General features: G+C 40.6%; 2 protein-coding genes across 3 annotated transcripts in view; one reads left to right on the forward strand and one right to left on the reverse strand.

Moving 5' to 3' along the window:
* The window catches only part of CHRDL1 (chordin like 1), a 45,919-nt gene extending 33,344 nt beyond the window's left edge, over positions 1 to 12,575 (forward strand). For both annotated transcript variants that reach the window (XM_068956940.1, XM_068956939.1), the window contains exons 7-12: positions 255 to 322; positions 1,662 to 1,836; positions 5,165 to 5,359; positions 7,148 to 7,315; positions 8,420 to 8,509; positions 9,798 to 12,575. In XM_068956940.1, the coding sequence (XP_068813041.1) occupies positions 255 to 322; positions 1,662 to 1,836; positions 5,165 to 5,359; positions 7,148 to 7,315; positions 8,420 to 8,509; positions 9,798 to 9,928 (827 nt within the window). In that variant the 3' untranslated portion in view covers positions 9,929 to 12,575. The remainder of the gene's footprint in view (positions 1 to 254; positions 323 to 1,661; positions 1,837 to 5,164; positions 5,360 to 7,147; positions 7,316 to 8,419; positions 8,510 to 9,797) is intronic.
* The window catches only part of PAK3 (p21 (RAC1) activated kinase 3), a 273,715-nt gene that overhangs the window by 199,713 nt on the left and 56,981 nt on the right, over positions 1 to 17,021 (reverse strand). The window contains exon 2 of the mRNA XM_068956931.1: positions 5,123 to 5,255. The gene's annotated coding sequence lies outside the window, so the exon portion shown is untranslated. The remainder of the gene's footprint in view (positions 1 to 5,122; positions 5,256 to 17,021) is intronic.

The raw sequence follows: 17,021 nt of genomic DNA on the forward strand, positions 1-17,021 counted from the left end.
CATCTTGCCCATAGCATCTCTTGTTAAGCCACACAAATCTAATGGTAAACCTTGGTCCTAAGTTTGCGAGATATCTGGAAAGGGATCTTCCTTTGGGTCCATACCAAATCCAGCACAACAAGGCCACTTCTACACACAAATGCAACCTCCACATTAAATGTAACTGTAAAGGTAGATGAGACTTCTCCCCTAACTATTTCCTAAGGCACTACACAGTTACTCCCCTAACTCATCCTGTTCTACTTCATATACAGGGGATGGAGAATTATCATGGGAGCACTCTGACGGAGATATCTTCCGGCAGCCAGCCAACAGGGAAGCTGTAAGTACGACCCACAATTTGAAGACATATTTTTCTGTTGTGCTGCGCATGCCAGTACTTTGGGGGAAAAAAGAGAAAAGAATGTTACCAGGTCTGACAAGGTATAAGAATATCTACTGCTTCATCCTGGGTTCTGTCAATCTAGCCCAAAACCAATTTCTTCCACTTTTGCAAACTCCTGAATAAACTCTTAATAACTCTAAATGGCAAACTCCAGTCAGCTCCTGGGGGCTCTGGGTTTGGTCTTTGTTGTATATGCCACATGAGAACAAAATGCCATGGTGTTTTGTTTGCTGTACTAGCATTACTTTTAAATCATAATCGCAGCCGCTTATTTCCTCGTTGACATATACATATATATATATTTACTTCAGGGGCTTCACTATCTCCAGTGCTAAGAGTAACCATTAACAATTTATTCCACAAGAGATGATTTTTATAACAGCATTCGGAGAGAATATGAGGCACTTTTAAGCATTTAGGAGCACTACCTAAACGCATGAACCAACAGGTCTTTGGATTACTGAGAAGAACTGTGCCTTTCAACATAATTGCTGTAACACACGCTCTCCCTTCATGCCCATGGGTATTTTGGAAAGTAAGTCTCTGAAAACAACCGCAGTATTTCTGCTCTGGAAAACAGGCTGCACAGACTACTTTCCCCTGCAAATAAAATGAAACTTTCTAGTCTGTGAGCTCAGACAGTTTCGAGTAAGGCTCTGTTCAGTCTGTCCGAGGTTGGCTAAACCTGGCCCTAAATGAGAATGTAAAGCTGCTGCAGGTGAACGAGAAGCTGGACAGTCATTCTCAACGTGTGCTCTGCCACCAGATCCCCGGTACAAAGCAGTTTTGATTAGGGAAACCAGACAACCTTATAATTCTTCCTACCTAATCCTACACATGAGTAGAGTAGAGGTCTAACTCTGAACTCTCTTCTATTAAACGGAGGGAAACAGGCACTTCGGGGTTATGTTCATCTCTTCCTGAGGTAGAGACCCCCAACAGGGCAGATGGATCATGTTCTAAAAGTGCCTTTCTCTCCACTGACTTCATTAGGGACTTTAGATGACCAACTTAGATAAAGACATCTGCACTGACATATACAGTCTGGTGTGATGAGTTCCAACTATATATGCATAGATTACTTTATTACTGCGTTAACTATCTGCAAAACCTGTATAGCCTTTATTTAGTAAGGTGCCATCCATTATATTTAAAGCCTATTTGATGATAGTGGCAACACACTTGTTGCCTGAATTCAGCCTCCAGTACAGCCTCTTTCCTCATGCTCATCGCAATGAGATGTTTACCTTCCTACTCTTTCTAAATCTCCAACCAGAGACACTCCTACCATCGCTCCCACTACGACCCGTCGCCCAGCTCCGCTAGGCAGGCGGTCAGCGTTCCTCGCTTTCCCAACACCAGGAGCAACCGTGGAGTCCTCCCAGATCCCCAGCAAGCATCGGGGACAATAGTACAAATTGTCATCAACAACAAGCATAAGCATGGACGAGGTAAAGAGAAGTACTTTTTACACTATTACTTGGGGTCAGGTATCTATCACCACTAGCTCTAAAAGACTTCCCAATATATATAACAGGGTCTTGCAAATTCACACTGGTACCAAGAGACCCAATGCAAATCTGAAAGGCGAAAAACAATAAATTATTAAAGATGCGAAACCAGCTCTTGACCGAGGTCCATGGGCCTGCACATACGACAGCTAGTGCCTTTCCCTCTGCCTAGGCATCACACTACCATGCTGCTCTCTGAATTACTCTGCGGGACTGTGTGGCGTAATTCTAAGAGCACATGCTGCCGTGGCCAGGGAAGCGAGCGCTTTGTGACATTAAAGACAGCTGGGGCACCACCAGGCCTTTAGATTTGCTAACTGGTTCACACAGTGACTTGTCCAGTAGGAAGTAGTCTGTTTGTGGTTATTTTCCTTACGTGGTCTCCTACTTTGAAACTTAAGTACCTGTAAACAGCATGTGTTTAAATTGCCTCACGAATATGAGACTATAAAGCTTTGCCATGGTATCAGGAAGTTTGCTGCCTCCAAGGCGTAGTGAATTATTCTCAAGGCAGAAAATGCTTAAGCTAGTTGTCTAAGACGGTGCCTTTCTCCTCCATGACTAATACTAGAAGGAGAGTAGGTAATTAGCGTAGGCTGGATGTCTGAGATGTAGCCAGGCAAAGTTACGTAAGGCAATGAATCTCACTCTAAGACTCATCAGTGCCTTCTGATGATATAATACAGGACATATTAGATTATGGGGACAGTAGGACTTTGAGGCCATATGTGAAACCTTGACTAGGCCTTACTTCTGCTGCATTACAGGAAGGACCAAAAGGGAGGGAAAATGTCAGTTCTCCAGTTAGTGGCGACAGCAGGTTTTGAACAATAGAAAGGGCAGGATGCTCAATTCCTCGTCACTTCCATGGGTGTACTTAAGTGAACAGAGGTTTGCGGGAACAGGACTAAGAAGCCATAAAAGAAATAGCTGTAAAAGAGCCTATGTAAAGAACAGCTATCCACAAATACCACTCAGTAGACGCTCAAAAACAACCCACAAAGAGTTAAAAGCCCTTGTATTATGGCCAACTAATCTTTTCAAGTATTAACTAACAGAAGGAATGTTGGCCATAGGATCTTTATTATCCACCTGAACAACCATGAAAAAACATTCAGATCATGCCAGTGTTTTATGCTGAATCTAGGAGCAGGAATCTCCATGCAGTGCAATATCTTTGACATGTAATTCACACATGAAGACATCATCAAAGCAATTTCTAACTGATTTGTCTCAGCAAATAAAAAGCATACAGACGAAGAGCATATTTCTGGACGCCGTATAGTAACAGCTACAACTTCAGACAGTCACTGCCTGGAGAGTGTCTGAGAGGTCCCTGTGATGGAAAGCAGAATGCTGACCATGCCTTTTCTTTTGTTCTTGTGCAATTAACAAGTATTTTATTAATTAATGCGCATGCCCCCGAGACACACTTCAACAAGCTAAAAAATAAACAAACAACAATTCTCCTGACATGCAAATACTGTGCACTGCATGGATACAGAGTTATAATTCTGAACACAGGGCACTGAAAACAAGGCATCTGGGAGCTAGAATACGTGCTAGAATATGTTTTGGCTTCTACTGGAGGCTTCATCTGCTACCTCAGAGTACGCTGTTAATTGTTTTTTGCTTAACATATCCTTAAAACTGCAAGAATATATATCTACACAATCTACACAAGTGCTATCCCTTGCTTTGTCAGGCAGAAATCATAAAGCATATAGGTCCATAAAGGGAAAAAAATCTATATAAGCATAACTGTAACCAATAATACAGTATTTAAGCATGTACTAAGCCTGCCGAACAGCTAAGTACTTATCAGTTCTATCTCATTTATACTTGTTTTCTCTCGTGTTCTGAGTATACAGACAACAAGTAACTTGCTTTTATGTGAGAAGCAAAACTGTTTTCCACCTTTAAAATAAAAACAGGTCTTAGGAAAGAGTTAAAAAGTAGCAAATTATAAACCAAATGATGGCATAACCCCATGAAAGACAATACATTACAAAGAACACCCACCATAAATCTCAGTAACTCAGTAAAGTATAAGCCAGTTGGTCACATCTGTTACCAGTTAGATGTAAATTTCAGATAACAGATAAAAATTAAATTGCTTTTGAAAGTTACAGGCAAAATAGGAACATATTTTACAAATAAAAGCATTAATAAAAATGATGGCATATTAGAAGAATTGGAAATATTTACAACATACCCCAGCTTCACTTTAGTTGCTTTTAGAAATCAGGCAGTGCCCTTTCTTTCACCTTGTTAGGATTAGTTTGCATTTTTCTTTGTGTTTATAAAATATTTAAAAAGAAAGAAGTAAGGTTTATACGGCAAATGCAGACATGGTGTAAGGTGATATAATTCCCGTTAGCTGCAGGGTGACCCAAACTGGCTTCTACCAGGTATGGATTTTTTCCACTCTCGTTTTGCCAGCTGTATTTCTTTGTCTCCAGGGGCACTGATGAATGAATATTTTGAGACGCTTAGATGCTGTTGGAATGAAATTTCATACCCATATGCATCTTTTCATGTTAATGTTCTCTTATGATTCCAAAAACCAAACATCTCTACATACCTATAGACATATATATCTCCAAGAAAAAAAAAATCAAACTTCAGTTTTCAAACTTCTCCTGCTTTGCTCTGTGTGCTGTGTAGCAGGCAGTGCTGTGTGAAAGCGATAAAAGTCCCAGGTGGCACTAATCCATCCTGCTGATAGCATGGCTCTCCCCGCAAAGGCACTGTTCAGCTAATGGTGAGAAAAGTTGTGCAGATGGCTCAGTAGCAAATGTCATGATGCTGTCAGGTGCAGAGTTAATTCTAGAAGCCAGAGCCAGTTTAGCAGCTGTGTCCTATATGTGGACTGAGATCAGGAGGGGGAAGGAGGAGTGAGTTTTATAAGCCAGGTAATGATGCACAACTGAAACGCGTGCACTGGAGGGGAGCTAGTCAAATACTAGAATCAGCCACCGTCACTGTTCTGCTGAAATTAGTCAGGGACATCGGTGCTGGTAGAGTTGGAATGAAGGCAAAACTGATCAGAAAAGAGTGATCAAAGGCTTAAGTGGCAAAGTCTTTTAAGTGGCAAAACTCCCACTAAAGTTATCAAGCAGAGAAATGGGCCAGAGACACTAATGAATTATGAACAGAGATACTGCTTTAAACAGATGTGCATGAATCAAACCAATATTCATGGGGGAGTAGCCAGTGAGCATACCTTTTCCAGTTGTACTTTTTCTTCCTTTTCTCTTCTTTTTAGTGTGTGTTTCAAATGGCAAAACATACTCACATGGTGAATCTTGGCATCCTAATCTCCGGGCCTTTGGAATTGTAGAGTGTGTGTTGTGCACCTGCAACATCACCAAACAAGAATGTAAGAAAATTCATTGTCCAGAACAATATCCCTGCAAATACCCTCAGAAAGTAGAAGGAAAATGCTGTAAAGTCTGTCCAGGTAAAACAAAAAGTTGATCGCAGACCATCTTCTTGCTGTGCATGTTAAGGGGCTTGGCTCAGGCCTTCTGGTCACAATGAGGTCTGATGAAAACAGCAATAGCTGTGCCCGTTGTTCTAACCTGTGTGCAGGGATATCAGTGAGGGACAGACAGAGCAGCCTGGCCAGCCCTGCTCTTCAGTGCTCTTCTGCAGACGGGAGGCTTGCTGCTTGAGGCACGTATGTTCTGATCGCTCACTGACTTCCCCTCTAGTGTTAGCATGACTTCTTGGCGCTCATTTCCAAAGAGAATATTACAGAAATATACACAGAAAGTTCATTACCCTCAGAAGACTCTCCTATACTTCCCCAACTGCAGTGCTCACAGAACATTGACATCATTTTCTAGCTTGCAAAGTCTGCATGGAGATACTATCATTCCTGCTTTTCAAAACATGCCACAAGGATTCAGAGGCGCTGCTTACAAAATGATTTGTGCCAATTATGTAACTTAATCCTTAAGACAAATACTAACTTAACACAAGTTTAGTATTACATTTCCGTGCTGCGCTAATCATTAAACTTCTGTATAATTACTTAGTAAAATTAATGCCTACAACTAGTGACAAATCTGCTGATCTACTGGGTGGTCTGCCAAATGATCAGCCACATCGCATATGATATAAAAGGCAAAGGAGTGTCCTATTGCCCTTCTGGGCCTTTACTCTTCTTTTCTAAGCTGTATGGCCCATTCCTGTTCGTTTGGTGACGCACTGGGCAGAAACACTCTGAGGAAATGAGTTGTTCAGTCGTACATGGTAATGAATGCACACCTCACTTTTTCTCTTACTAGCTTTGCTTACTAGGAAAAAGCGTGGTGCAGAGGCAGTAGGTAGGTAGGAGGTGAGCAGCTGGATCCGTCGGGATACTTGTGAATCAGCGATCCACAGCTTTTATTGGGCTCATGTGAAGATAAGAACAGTCAGCAAAATCTAGCTGATAGGCTTGAATGGAAAATGTAATAGTAAAAAGAAAGTTACTGTCTTTTTCTTTGAGGTGCCATGCGCCAATTTTTAAGAAAGTCGAATCTTTCTCTGCAGTCTGTCTTGCATTTGTTAAGATGTACTAATTACTAGGTTTTTCCACAAGCGGCAGAACTCACAAAGTCTGAATTTCTCACTCAGTTGCATCTTGTTTCTCTTACATTCTTGTCCAACTTACAATTACCGTCAAAATATTTAAAATTTCCAATTGTATTCCCTATGATTACACCAGAGATAAGGTGCACGGTGGCTAGTCCAGGCTTGCACAGACCTACTGGCTGGCCAAGTTCTTGTGTGACTAATGGCCAGCTGGCTGCTGCCAAGCAAAATGCAGAATACATCCGTTCTCCCTGCCCCTGTCCTCAGCAAAACACTAATTTGGGTCTCTTCACTCTGTCCAACCACTGATTTTCATTTAGCTATTTAATTACCTCTGAGTCTTTTGGCGCTATTGCAGATCTGCTTGAAAAGTGAACAACAGGTTCAAAAATTATGAGGATACTGACAGACCAATAGCATGGTTATGTACAGCTCATTTCCTTACGAAACTGGCTTGTAAATCCACGTACTATCTTGCCACCGTGCCCAGGCGTTCAGAACCAAGCAGAACAGAACACCATTGAATGTCCAGGGCTTAGCTGGAGACGGATTTGAATGACCGTACACATGAAAAATCTACTTTTAAACTAAACCTGCTTGGCTGTCTGTGTTCTGGAGGACATGGTTAAAGCTGTAATATGTGTTTTGGGTGTTTTTTTTTAAACAGAAGAAGCGCCAAGTCAAAGCTTTGACAACAAAGATTACTTCTGTGGCAAAGAGACATTGCCTGTCTATGAATCCATTTTCACAGAGGAAGGAGAAACCATCAGAAAGATTGCAGTAGAGACTGAAAAGCCACCTCAAATAGAAATACATGTGTGGACAATTAGAAAAGGTGAGTTAGGCAAGTTCTTTCTGTAAACAGTTTATCATCGTCCATTAAAGTCCCAAGCCAATCCTAGCATCCTGGCTGCTGTCCTTCTGGCTATCTAAGACATCACCATGACAGCCCCTTCCAACATACTCAACTTTTGCTATACAAAAAGTCTTAATAAAACCCCAAATTCTACTTCTGAAAACTCCTGGCCTTCCTTGTGAGCAAAAACACAAAGTCAAAGAGATTGTCAGGAAAACCCTGTAGAATTTATTGCTGAGAGATAGCCAGGGTTTAACCAACTGCTTGAAAGTTCTTATTTAGGATGGATCAAAAAGCTTTCCACTGAAATCAGCTTTAGTGATCTGTTACTACACCCATGACGGTCTAGAATATTGGCAAGAGGCGTTTTATGGATGGAAGTAGTAACTTTTATCAGAACAACTGGTACAGTTAGAAAAAAATTAGAAAACCTTTCAGAAGCCCAAGCACTTCTGCAAGTCCTGAACAGTTAGTATAATAAAAATAATTTTCTCCAGCCACTTACAAATCGTATCGACTTTAAACAGAAAGCTTGTAATTCTCTTAGGAAAAACCTCATATAGTGCAGCCCTTTTCCAGGTAAGTGATACACTTCCAGGACGCATTATAAAGCACAAAGCCAAACCCAAACTGTGGCCAGAAGAGTAGTCACAGAGGGTCTGGTGGTTAATTATTGCCCTGTGTGTTCACGAAGTGATGATTTGACAGTGATGTCTGCTGGCTGATGACAGGCAAAATGATATCTGACAGCAAAATCATACTGCTTTTCTTCAGGACACTGGGATTTTGGCTTCTGTTATAATCTTGTATTTACTCGTTCTAAGGAAAGGTTCAGCTGTGTTAGGAAAGAATCAGCTAATTCTGATACCCCTCAGAAACTCTCTGCAATCAGAGACTCACAGAAGAAAAACACAAAGGTAGCAGAGTCAAAGCGAATAGGCTGAACATCCAAGTTACTGGCAAGGATAATTTCACAGCGTGGCTCAACACAGCAGTAGCTCTACACAAAGGCAGAGCGACAAGTCAGGCGCGCAACGCTGCGTACGCTCCCTGTAACATGCACTTCTCATTTCTCTGCTGAAGGCATCCTGCGTCACTTCTACATTGAGAAAGTATCCAAGAGCGAATTTGAAGAACTTCCCTACTTCAAGCAGATAACAAGGACAACCCCTAGTAAGTAAAATTCTGACCTCTTCAGGTTTCTTTTTTCCTTATAATCACAGCCTTGAAAAATAGTCCATTTTACTCAACGTACTCAAACAGATATGCTAATTTTCCTCCAATGCCTGGCTTCAATATTTTATAAGTATAAATCAAAATAATCAAAATGCAGCGATTCAAAACATAAATACATATAGCAAAGGGGCATGTCCATGCGGTGTTAGCCTCCTGTCATCTCGAGAACATACAGGGTAGACTGTTTTCTGCTCGTACTGCCATGAGGCTGAAGTAATGTGACTGATGTCAGGGGATCTGTAGCAGAGCAGCACAATTTGGCCCTATGTAAGCAACATTTCAAGCGACCATAGTTTTTCTGAAAGTTATTCAGAAGAGGAAAAATTCAACATGATTAAGAGTTCTCCTCTATATATGTTATATTTGAAAGAAGCCATTCCTATGTTTCTAGGAATATCTTCATTATTAAACCTGCTTTTTTAAAAGGCATGTAAAAGGACGTGTAATTCATTTATCACTCTTGACTCAATTTCTTTTTTGTATTTCATCCAGCTTGGGGTATGACAGTTGATTTGACAGTTTAATTAAGGTATAGCCATTTTTAGCTCCCCGTTCTTTTGCACAACAAGTTGCCACTTTTTATGAGGTTCCAATTAGGCAGGGAAGTATTTTTCACAAGAATAATCTCTTCTTGATAATACAGGCTTGGTGAAGGGTAGACACCTCCTCATGTAAATGGTTTCCTGATATTTTCTTTCAGCCTTCCCTAAGCCAGTCATTGCCACCCGTACTGTAGTATTCTAGTTGCCAGAGCAGCAGGCGTTGTCTATTAACATGACCAAAAATGTACAGCAATGTTAACATCTAACAAACACCGTTTGTATTGTACACAGGTAGGCAGAGTTCACATTGCATGAAAGGGACTTGCTTCTTCCTGACTTTTAAATACTTCAGTTTACCACTAGATTTAAATTCTCATATGACTCTGTCATAAACCAGAGTAGCTCACTTCAGAAATGGCTGAAATAAATAGGGTCACTTTATAGCACTACTTAATTAAAGAAAGGGATAATATTCTGGTCCTTGATTAGTTTTTTAACAAAGTTATTTTGCATGGACTATATAACAGGGTTGTGAGATACTTCAACTATTTTCCGTGGGAGGATGAGACATTCTCTCTTTGACCATTGTGAATCAGTTTGTCCAGAGTGTGCTTGTACATGACCCCAAAGTTCTCTTGCCCTTTCTAAGTCAGTATCTCTCTCCTTTGTATTTTTGTTTTCAGGCCAGTGGAAAATATTTAGCGAGGGAGAAGCTCAGATCAGCCAAATGTGTGAAAGCAGAGTGTGCAGGACTGAGCTCGAGGATTTGGTAAAGGTTTTGTACCTAGAAAAGTCTGAAAAGGGTCACTGTTAAGGGAGACAGCACTGGAGGGAGAAACACAAGAAAACTTATGAAAACTTGGATCTGCAGCTGGACTGCAGGCTTATTTTGCTTAAGTCAACAGTTGCCCTAAAAACCAAAACTATAATGCAGTAATTATTCACATCATGCACAGCAAATTTGCTGCTTTATGTGTAGTGGTCTGTGTCAACCGTTTAAATATCTCCTCAAAAAGACTAGGAGGCTCTGTATTAGCGGTGGGGGAAGGAGAAAGAGAGACTGTAGTTTCTTAGGGTTGCATTTCTTTACAAGTTAAAAAAAGAAAACAGAACATTTTTATTATTATTATTTGGCAAGTTATTCAAACTAGTGAAAAGAAGGACACCTAATAAATGTGCGGGAGCTATGGAGAGTATTATTTCTTGTGCTGAGTTTATTCCATTTCTGGTGTTGAAATGACTCATAGATTTTTTAGAAGGGGAGGAAAAACACAAATACTTACAACACAATACTTGTGTTGGAGACATAAAAAACAGATTTAAGCAAACAAACTCGTAAGCAGCCTGCCTTTGGGATGATGTCTTGCAGTTGAGCAAACTGAGTCCATAAACTGAACAGCAGGTGCTAGTGGCAGTCACTATATTTTTGTAGCAATTTGAGAAAATGATCACTTTTAAGTGGTTTTCACTCAGTTTCCACCACCCACTTCTCTAAATAAAATGTAACGCATTAGCTCCCCATCACAGCCCTAATAACTTCATTCTTGTGGGCCCTATTAACACATGGTCTTGGCTGATAAACTGCCTTACCAAGCGACGTGGCAGAAGGTGGTGGAGTACTTGCAGCACTTTCAAAACTCCTAGAGGGTTAAACCTCCTGATTAAAGACTCCTTAGAATTGTGACATTCCTTAATTGATTCATTCTAATTTATAACAAAACTAATCTGCGTTTTTCTGATGGTGGCTTCGCAATTCTCAAATGAACTTTAAGGACAAACTTCTCCCATGACAAATACCAAGCAGTTGTAGCAGGCCTTTAGAGCACAATAGCTTTCTGCAAATTGCTGTCTTTCTGGAAAGGCAATGTGAAATATGCAGTTCAAAGGTTAAATCGAGTATAGCGCACCTACATTGTGTTTAAGAGAGGTGGCTCCCATCTCCAGGAAAAGAAGTACAAGGCCATCACTTTGAAAAATGCTTTTTCTGAAGAGACACCAAAATCATGCCACACTGGCTTGTGGCAGCAGTCTTGGATTTGCTCCCAAGACAAAGGTGCCTCTTATCTGCCTTTGCCCTCGTTTTCTACTCCGCAAGGAGACAGGCATGCTGCTGTTCAAACATGCACTAGGAAACACAGCTCTATGGAAATGGTCTCAGCTAGGGCTGGGTCCTTACATGGAGCAAAATCAACAGTGACAGCAAGGATTTTGAGGTCTGTCAGTCTGCAGAGAAGCCCCAGAGCCAGGCCTCCTGCCTGTGTTGCCTGCAGTATTGGTGGAAGCGTGGTGGAGGGATATCCATGAAGAGAAGGAGGCATGTGAGGAAGGCAGACATGAACATGATGGAAAAGCCAAAGGGAATTTGGAAAATATATATATATATATATATATGAGTTGATCCAGGACTTTCTAATTCTCAAAGTCCTTCGTGATTCTGCCTATATATAACCACCAAGTTATCCCTAGGCCAGGATAGAGAGCAGGTAATATTTAGGAACACTTCGCTTGCTGCAATGTGCTCAACATGGTCCACTGCATACCAGGAAAATATGCTAAAAAGGGAGCTCCTTCAGCATCCAGGTGGATTTGTAAGAACAAATAATCTCACTTGATATCAGTAAGACCTTACAGAAGCAAGACCCAGAACTGGTATCATGCTATACATGCAAAGTCTTAACTAGCATCTGGCCATGAGAAGTCTTACATCACTTTTCATAAAAAGAAGAGCTAAGTGAACTGTCCCAGCCAAATTTCCAATGGGAACATAGCCTTCTGCCTTCATAAATTCTGTCTTAGCCTTTAAAAGGGGTACAGTGTGTCCTAAGTTGTATCACACTGCTGTGTGCTGTTCAGCGGAGGTATGTTTCACACCAAAAGTTACTGCAGTGTAATTGGAGAAGCAGCAGTTTACCCAGCACCTTGGCATCTACTGGGTTGAAATGTGCTATAGAAGTGCTAGATTCTACTATAAATCTTCTAGTAATTCATGACTGAAACTGATCATTCCTTTGGTGAAGACATTGTAAAAGGCATTTTGGAGAGCTGTAGCAACCTGGTCAGAAGACATGCAGTTGTCTGGCCCACCTCGTGGACAGTCTGTTTGTAGCAGTAGTTGGTGAACAAAGACTAAGTGGAAAGTGTACAGTGTTTGTAATTTTTTGAAGAAGAAGGCAACCTGTTTTTTGTATTTGTGACAGGACAAGGTGGAGTCCAGATTGTGTATTTATTTGTATAATAAACACTTTTTGAGAAAGGCAAAAAAAAATCATAAGCATCATTTACTAAATGCAGTGTTGCATTTTTACAGTCTCTGGTCACTTAAGGCAATAAAATACACAGCGTCATGGTTTTTCATTCTCTTCATGGGATGTACATCTGTTATGGTACTTATTTATGTACTTGTTGTATCACTTTGATCTGATTTTATAAATTAATAAACTCTAAAGTTGTTAATAAAACAAGACATTTTGTGTATGATGTTGTTGGTCCAATAAGTATTGGTTCAGCTTTCTCCTGTTTGCCATTCTGCTGCTGTCACCTAAATCTGCAAACCTGGCTCACAGGATTGGGCTCTGTTGAATTTAGCAGGGTGAAATGCATGACTGCATTTTGTGGAATTCAGATACTAAATTAAGGGAAAATCAGATTCAAAACTTAGAATGCCAGACAGAATGCAAAGCTGGGTTTTAGCAGTTACCCATGTCCTTAATGCTTCAAATGGGAGCTTAAACGACACTGACTCAAGCAGTGCACCTAAGGCTTATCAAAAACCTAAGAGAGATTCTTAGACTAAAATAGGTTCTGACTTACAGTCACTTAAAACCAGGCCTGACAATTTGTGTGGAGTATGCACGTGGGAGTTTTAGTGAACTCAGCGGAGCTGTATGGACCTCCACAGAAAGCATTTAATTACAATTAGTTAACTATTGTTACCTGCTGCTCTATTTAATCCATAAGAGTGGTAATCTTGCTCCTATTTAAATCAACAGGAAAGATACTAAAACAGGAATAGTTTCAGATTGAGACAGTAAAAGCTTGCTATTTAAAGTAACTTGGCATCCACAAGGCCAAGACTGACTGACTGACTGTTCAGTAGGTGTGAAAATCAGACATCTAAAGCTTGCAACGGGGCAGCTGTGTCACCAGCAGTTTATCCTTTTGAAGACTAAATGCTTCAAAAGAATCAGTTAAGAGTTATTATTTCACTTAACTTTGAGAGGAAGAGATTTAAGAATCACTACTGATTGCATAGTTTCTCTGTGTGGAACTGATTTCTTTAAAAAGATGTCTATTAATTATCCTAACAATTGATGAAGGAATCTCTCACACTAATCTTTCTCTGTTCTTGATGTTACCCAATTACACATTTTGCCCCACATATAAAACTCAGATTTAGTATTTTTAAAGTTTAGCTTCTCCTGAGTACAACAGAAGTGTAGTTCAATACTGTAGAAAGAATGGGTTTAATGAGATTTCTACACACATGTGACTTCATTTTCACATTTTGCTGCACCATGATCCTAAGCCTCTTGCTGGAGCCTTTAAGGTGCATTAATATACAGAAGGATAAAACCTAATTAGGCCATTATGCTTCCACTAAACCAATTACAGGAGATAAAAAGTTAGAGGGTACTTGTGGGGAAAAAAAAAAACAAAACGTTTTCAGGTATTCATTAACACAAACCAGACAAATATGAAAAATACCTTAGGGTAATAAGCACTCAAAGTTTATGTTTACTCCATATTGTTCCCTGCACTTTATAAAGGTGTGTATGCTTTATCTCAATGTTTCAGGTGGATTTGTCACTAAAAAGCCCCATGTCTCAGTTTCTCCAAGGATGCCCCCTAAGAACGATGTGATGCTCAGCCAAGTAGCCTATCTCTGGGAGACAAAGCCTACTCTGCTTGTAAGCGTTTGGCTTGGAACTAGCACCAGTGTACAGAGATGTGGTATGGTGTTAGCTGGGTTATCATCTTTTAGGTTGTCTGTCAGGAATGTCTTCTGCAAAACTTTGCAAGGCAAATTACACTAGCACTCATCCTAGCTAACTTGAAGATGGATGAAAATTATCACAACCTGGGTAATGCACACAGGCAAATTAGAAGGATCAGCAGGAAGCTCAAACTATCAGCTTACTTAAGTAAGTTCCTTAATCTCAAGATCCATGTCTGCTTTCAGGACTTGTCTGTGGAGCAACAACAATCACATGCCTGGGGAGACAGCATAGGACCTGCAATATAGGGATTTTCTGCTCAGAGTTACATTTGACCTTTAGGAAATACCAAATTTAATTCAGCTTTCACCTACCCAGCATGACTAATTTTGAAAATCCAAGCACTGGCATCCATATAAGGCATTCAACTAAAAAAGATAACATGCATTAACAGTCGAGAGAACAGTACAGGATATGTAGCTTTCTGTGACTAGATGAAGCTCACAACAATTGGGGAAACGTTAATGGAATGAATCTGTGCTGAATAATAAAAAGAGATGCTCTTAAGAAAAATAAGAAAAAAAGTGTAAAACATTAACCCATACGTGGCTGGCCGTGTAAAGTGGAGAGTATCAGGTGATTGTTCAAAGTGGTTCCACAGTAAATCACTGGAAATCAGTAAGTACATCTAACCTGAAATTCAGGATATCTCTGGAAATTCTTCATAAAATTATTTTCTGTTATTTCATCATAATCTGCCATTCATCCATTAGTCACCTTTCTATTTTAAAAAGGCAACTGTTAAAATAAACTTCTTCTGTTCCACTGGAACACATGCTACACAAGCACACCTAGTCTAGCTTGATGTCCTCTTGCACCAGCCTCTTTCTCCAGGCCTAACCTAACTGCGAGGTGTTGGTCTTCTTCGTAGCTGCAGGCTGGAAGTCACTAACAGCCAAGGTCACACAGCTGCCTTCCCACTGCAGAAGAGCACCGTGTCGTCTTCATTTCACAACACGCAAGTGCTGTATAGCAGCACACTAAATTTATCTGATTTCTCACTTGCCTCCCCTTTGCCTCCCCTTTGTCTCTCCCTGACTCCGCAGACCAATCAGGCAGGGCTGGGTACCCCGCGGAGAGGCCTATGCAATGCTGTGCTCTTCCGAAATAACTTTTAAATATACCCCGGTGCACAGAAGAAAAGAGTGTGTCAGCCTGAAACTCCCATCTTCATACACTCTCCATTAGGAAAAAAGGTCAAACCATTTCACAATTCAGATGATGAATGCTTCCAAAATAATTGATAGCACATGAAGTATTTGCGTAATATTGGTGTGTTGTGGTGCCTATTGTGTTATCCATCTGTGATAAAAGCCAAGATTTGGAAGATTTATTGTGGGAGGGGTGGAAGTTGACAAAGTCAGTCCTTACTTCTATTTATCGCTTTTGTTTGGGGTTTGAAAAATGTCTTCGTCTTCTGCACTGAGGTTTTGGACCATATTACTTCTCGGGTAAAGTATGTCTGCAAACTACTTGAGTATCTGAGTATGCACCCACAACCCTGCCCTTCTCACATAACACCAACCCAACTGTGAGCAAGAATGCAAAGCATCCACAGCAAAAACAAACAATTGATTTTAACCCAGGAAAATAATTTTTAACATAGAAATACTGGATACTTGTACAGTAGCATCAGAGAAGGTAACGAGCCTAACTTTACCACCACTGAAAGTAAAAACTCCCACTCTGTCCTCAGGAGACCTCAGCTCAAGAAGCAAAGAGGTAGTACCTGGCTATGCAACGTCTGATCCACACTAAGCTTCCAGGGCAGCTAAAGGGCTTCTCAGGTGGCACCAATAGGCAGCTCATCTCTCCACCAAGATCAATCTCATCTCCTGTAGTTTTATTTCCCCTGTTCGTCTTGGTGTTTGTTTGTTTCAGGAGCATAACACCAAGAAATCATCTGTATTAAAGCCAAGATAAATTAAGTCCGCGTTCTATTCCCACTGAAGTAAATAGCAAAAGTCCCAGTCCCTTTAAAGGAAACAGGAACACGTTCTTTGAGTGCCCTGTTTTCGTGCCTGTTAATTTTCAAACTATTTGTTAGGATACTCTATACACAATGGAGGATCGAGCTCCTTCAAAGATAAAGGCTTTTAATAAACCAAAGCAACACAAGTAACAGCTTTAGGAATAATCAGGAACTGAAATGTCACCTCTTCCTTCCCCTGTCCCAGCAGTACATGGACAGTCAAAATATGAAAGGGCAGGAAATCTTTCTATATCCACATACAGTTCAGAAACTGCGTGGTACTCAATATCTACATTAGTCACCACCAAGGGCAAAGCCTGTGTTCACACAGAAGCATTTTCACGTACAACTACTGAGTGAAAGAAAAAGAGATGATAAGAGGAGAGAAACCTGGAAAATGATGTAACTTCTCATTTGATGAGAAAAAAAGGGAGCTGTTGTCTAAACTTGCACCAGTTCGTTTCAGGCAGTGTAAACACCTCTGCAGGTATACCAATATTACCTTAAAATTTGGTCTATCAGCTTAGCTTGCTCATGTGATCCTATCCACTGTTGCAAACCGGGCTTAAATTAAGTGTGGACAGACCAATATTGCACCAATTAACATTGACTAAAGTGAAGGTTGAAGTAAAGCAACTTTAAATCACATCTTCTAATTAAACCAGAGTAACTGCAGGTACAGAGTAAAGTTTATTTTCATTTCAAAGTGGTGCAAGCAAAAGAAAGCCCACTGCTATCTACTGTTTCTTCAAGCGACACCACTGAAACCCGGGAAGTGGCTGAATGACTTGCAGGATGAAAGGTTCGTCCCCCAGACTTTCCTTGCCGAGGTTCAAGGCTGCCAAACCCTGTTCCAGACTTGATCCGACAAAGCATCTGCACACATTCACTTATGCACATTCCTCATTTAATGCACATTCACAGAATTATCGGAGTCAAGC

This window comes from Struthio camelus, chromosome 11 (genome assembly GCF_040807025.1).
Source record: "Struthio camelus isolate bStrCam1 chromosome 11, bStrCam1.hap1, whole genome shotgun sequence".
Classification (NCBI taxonomy): domain Eukaryota; kingdom Metazoa; phylum Chordata; class Aves; order Struthioniformes; family Struthionidae; genus Struthio; species Struthio camelus.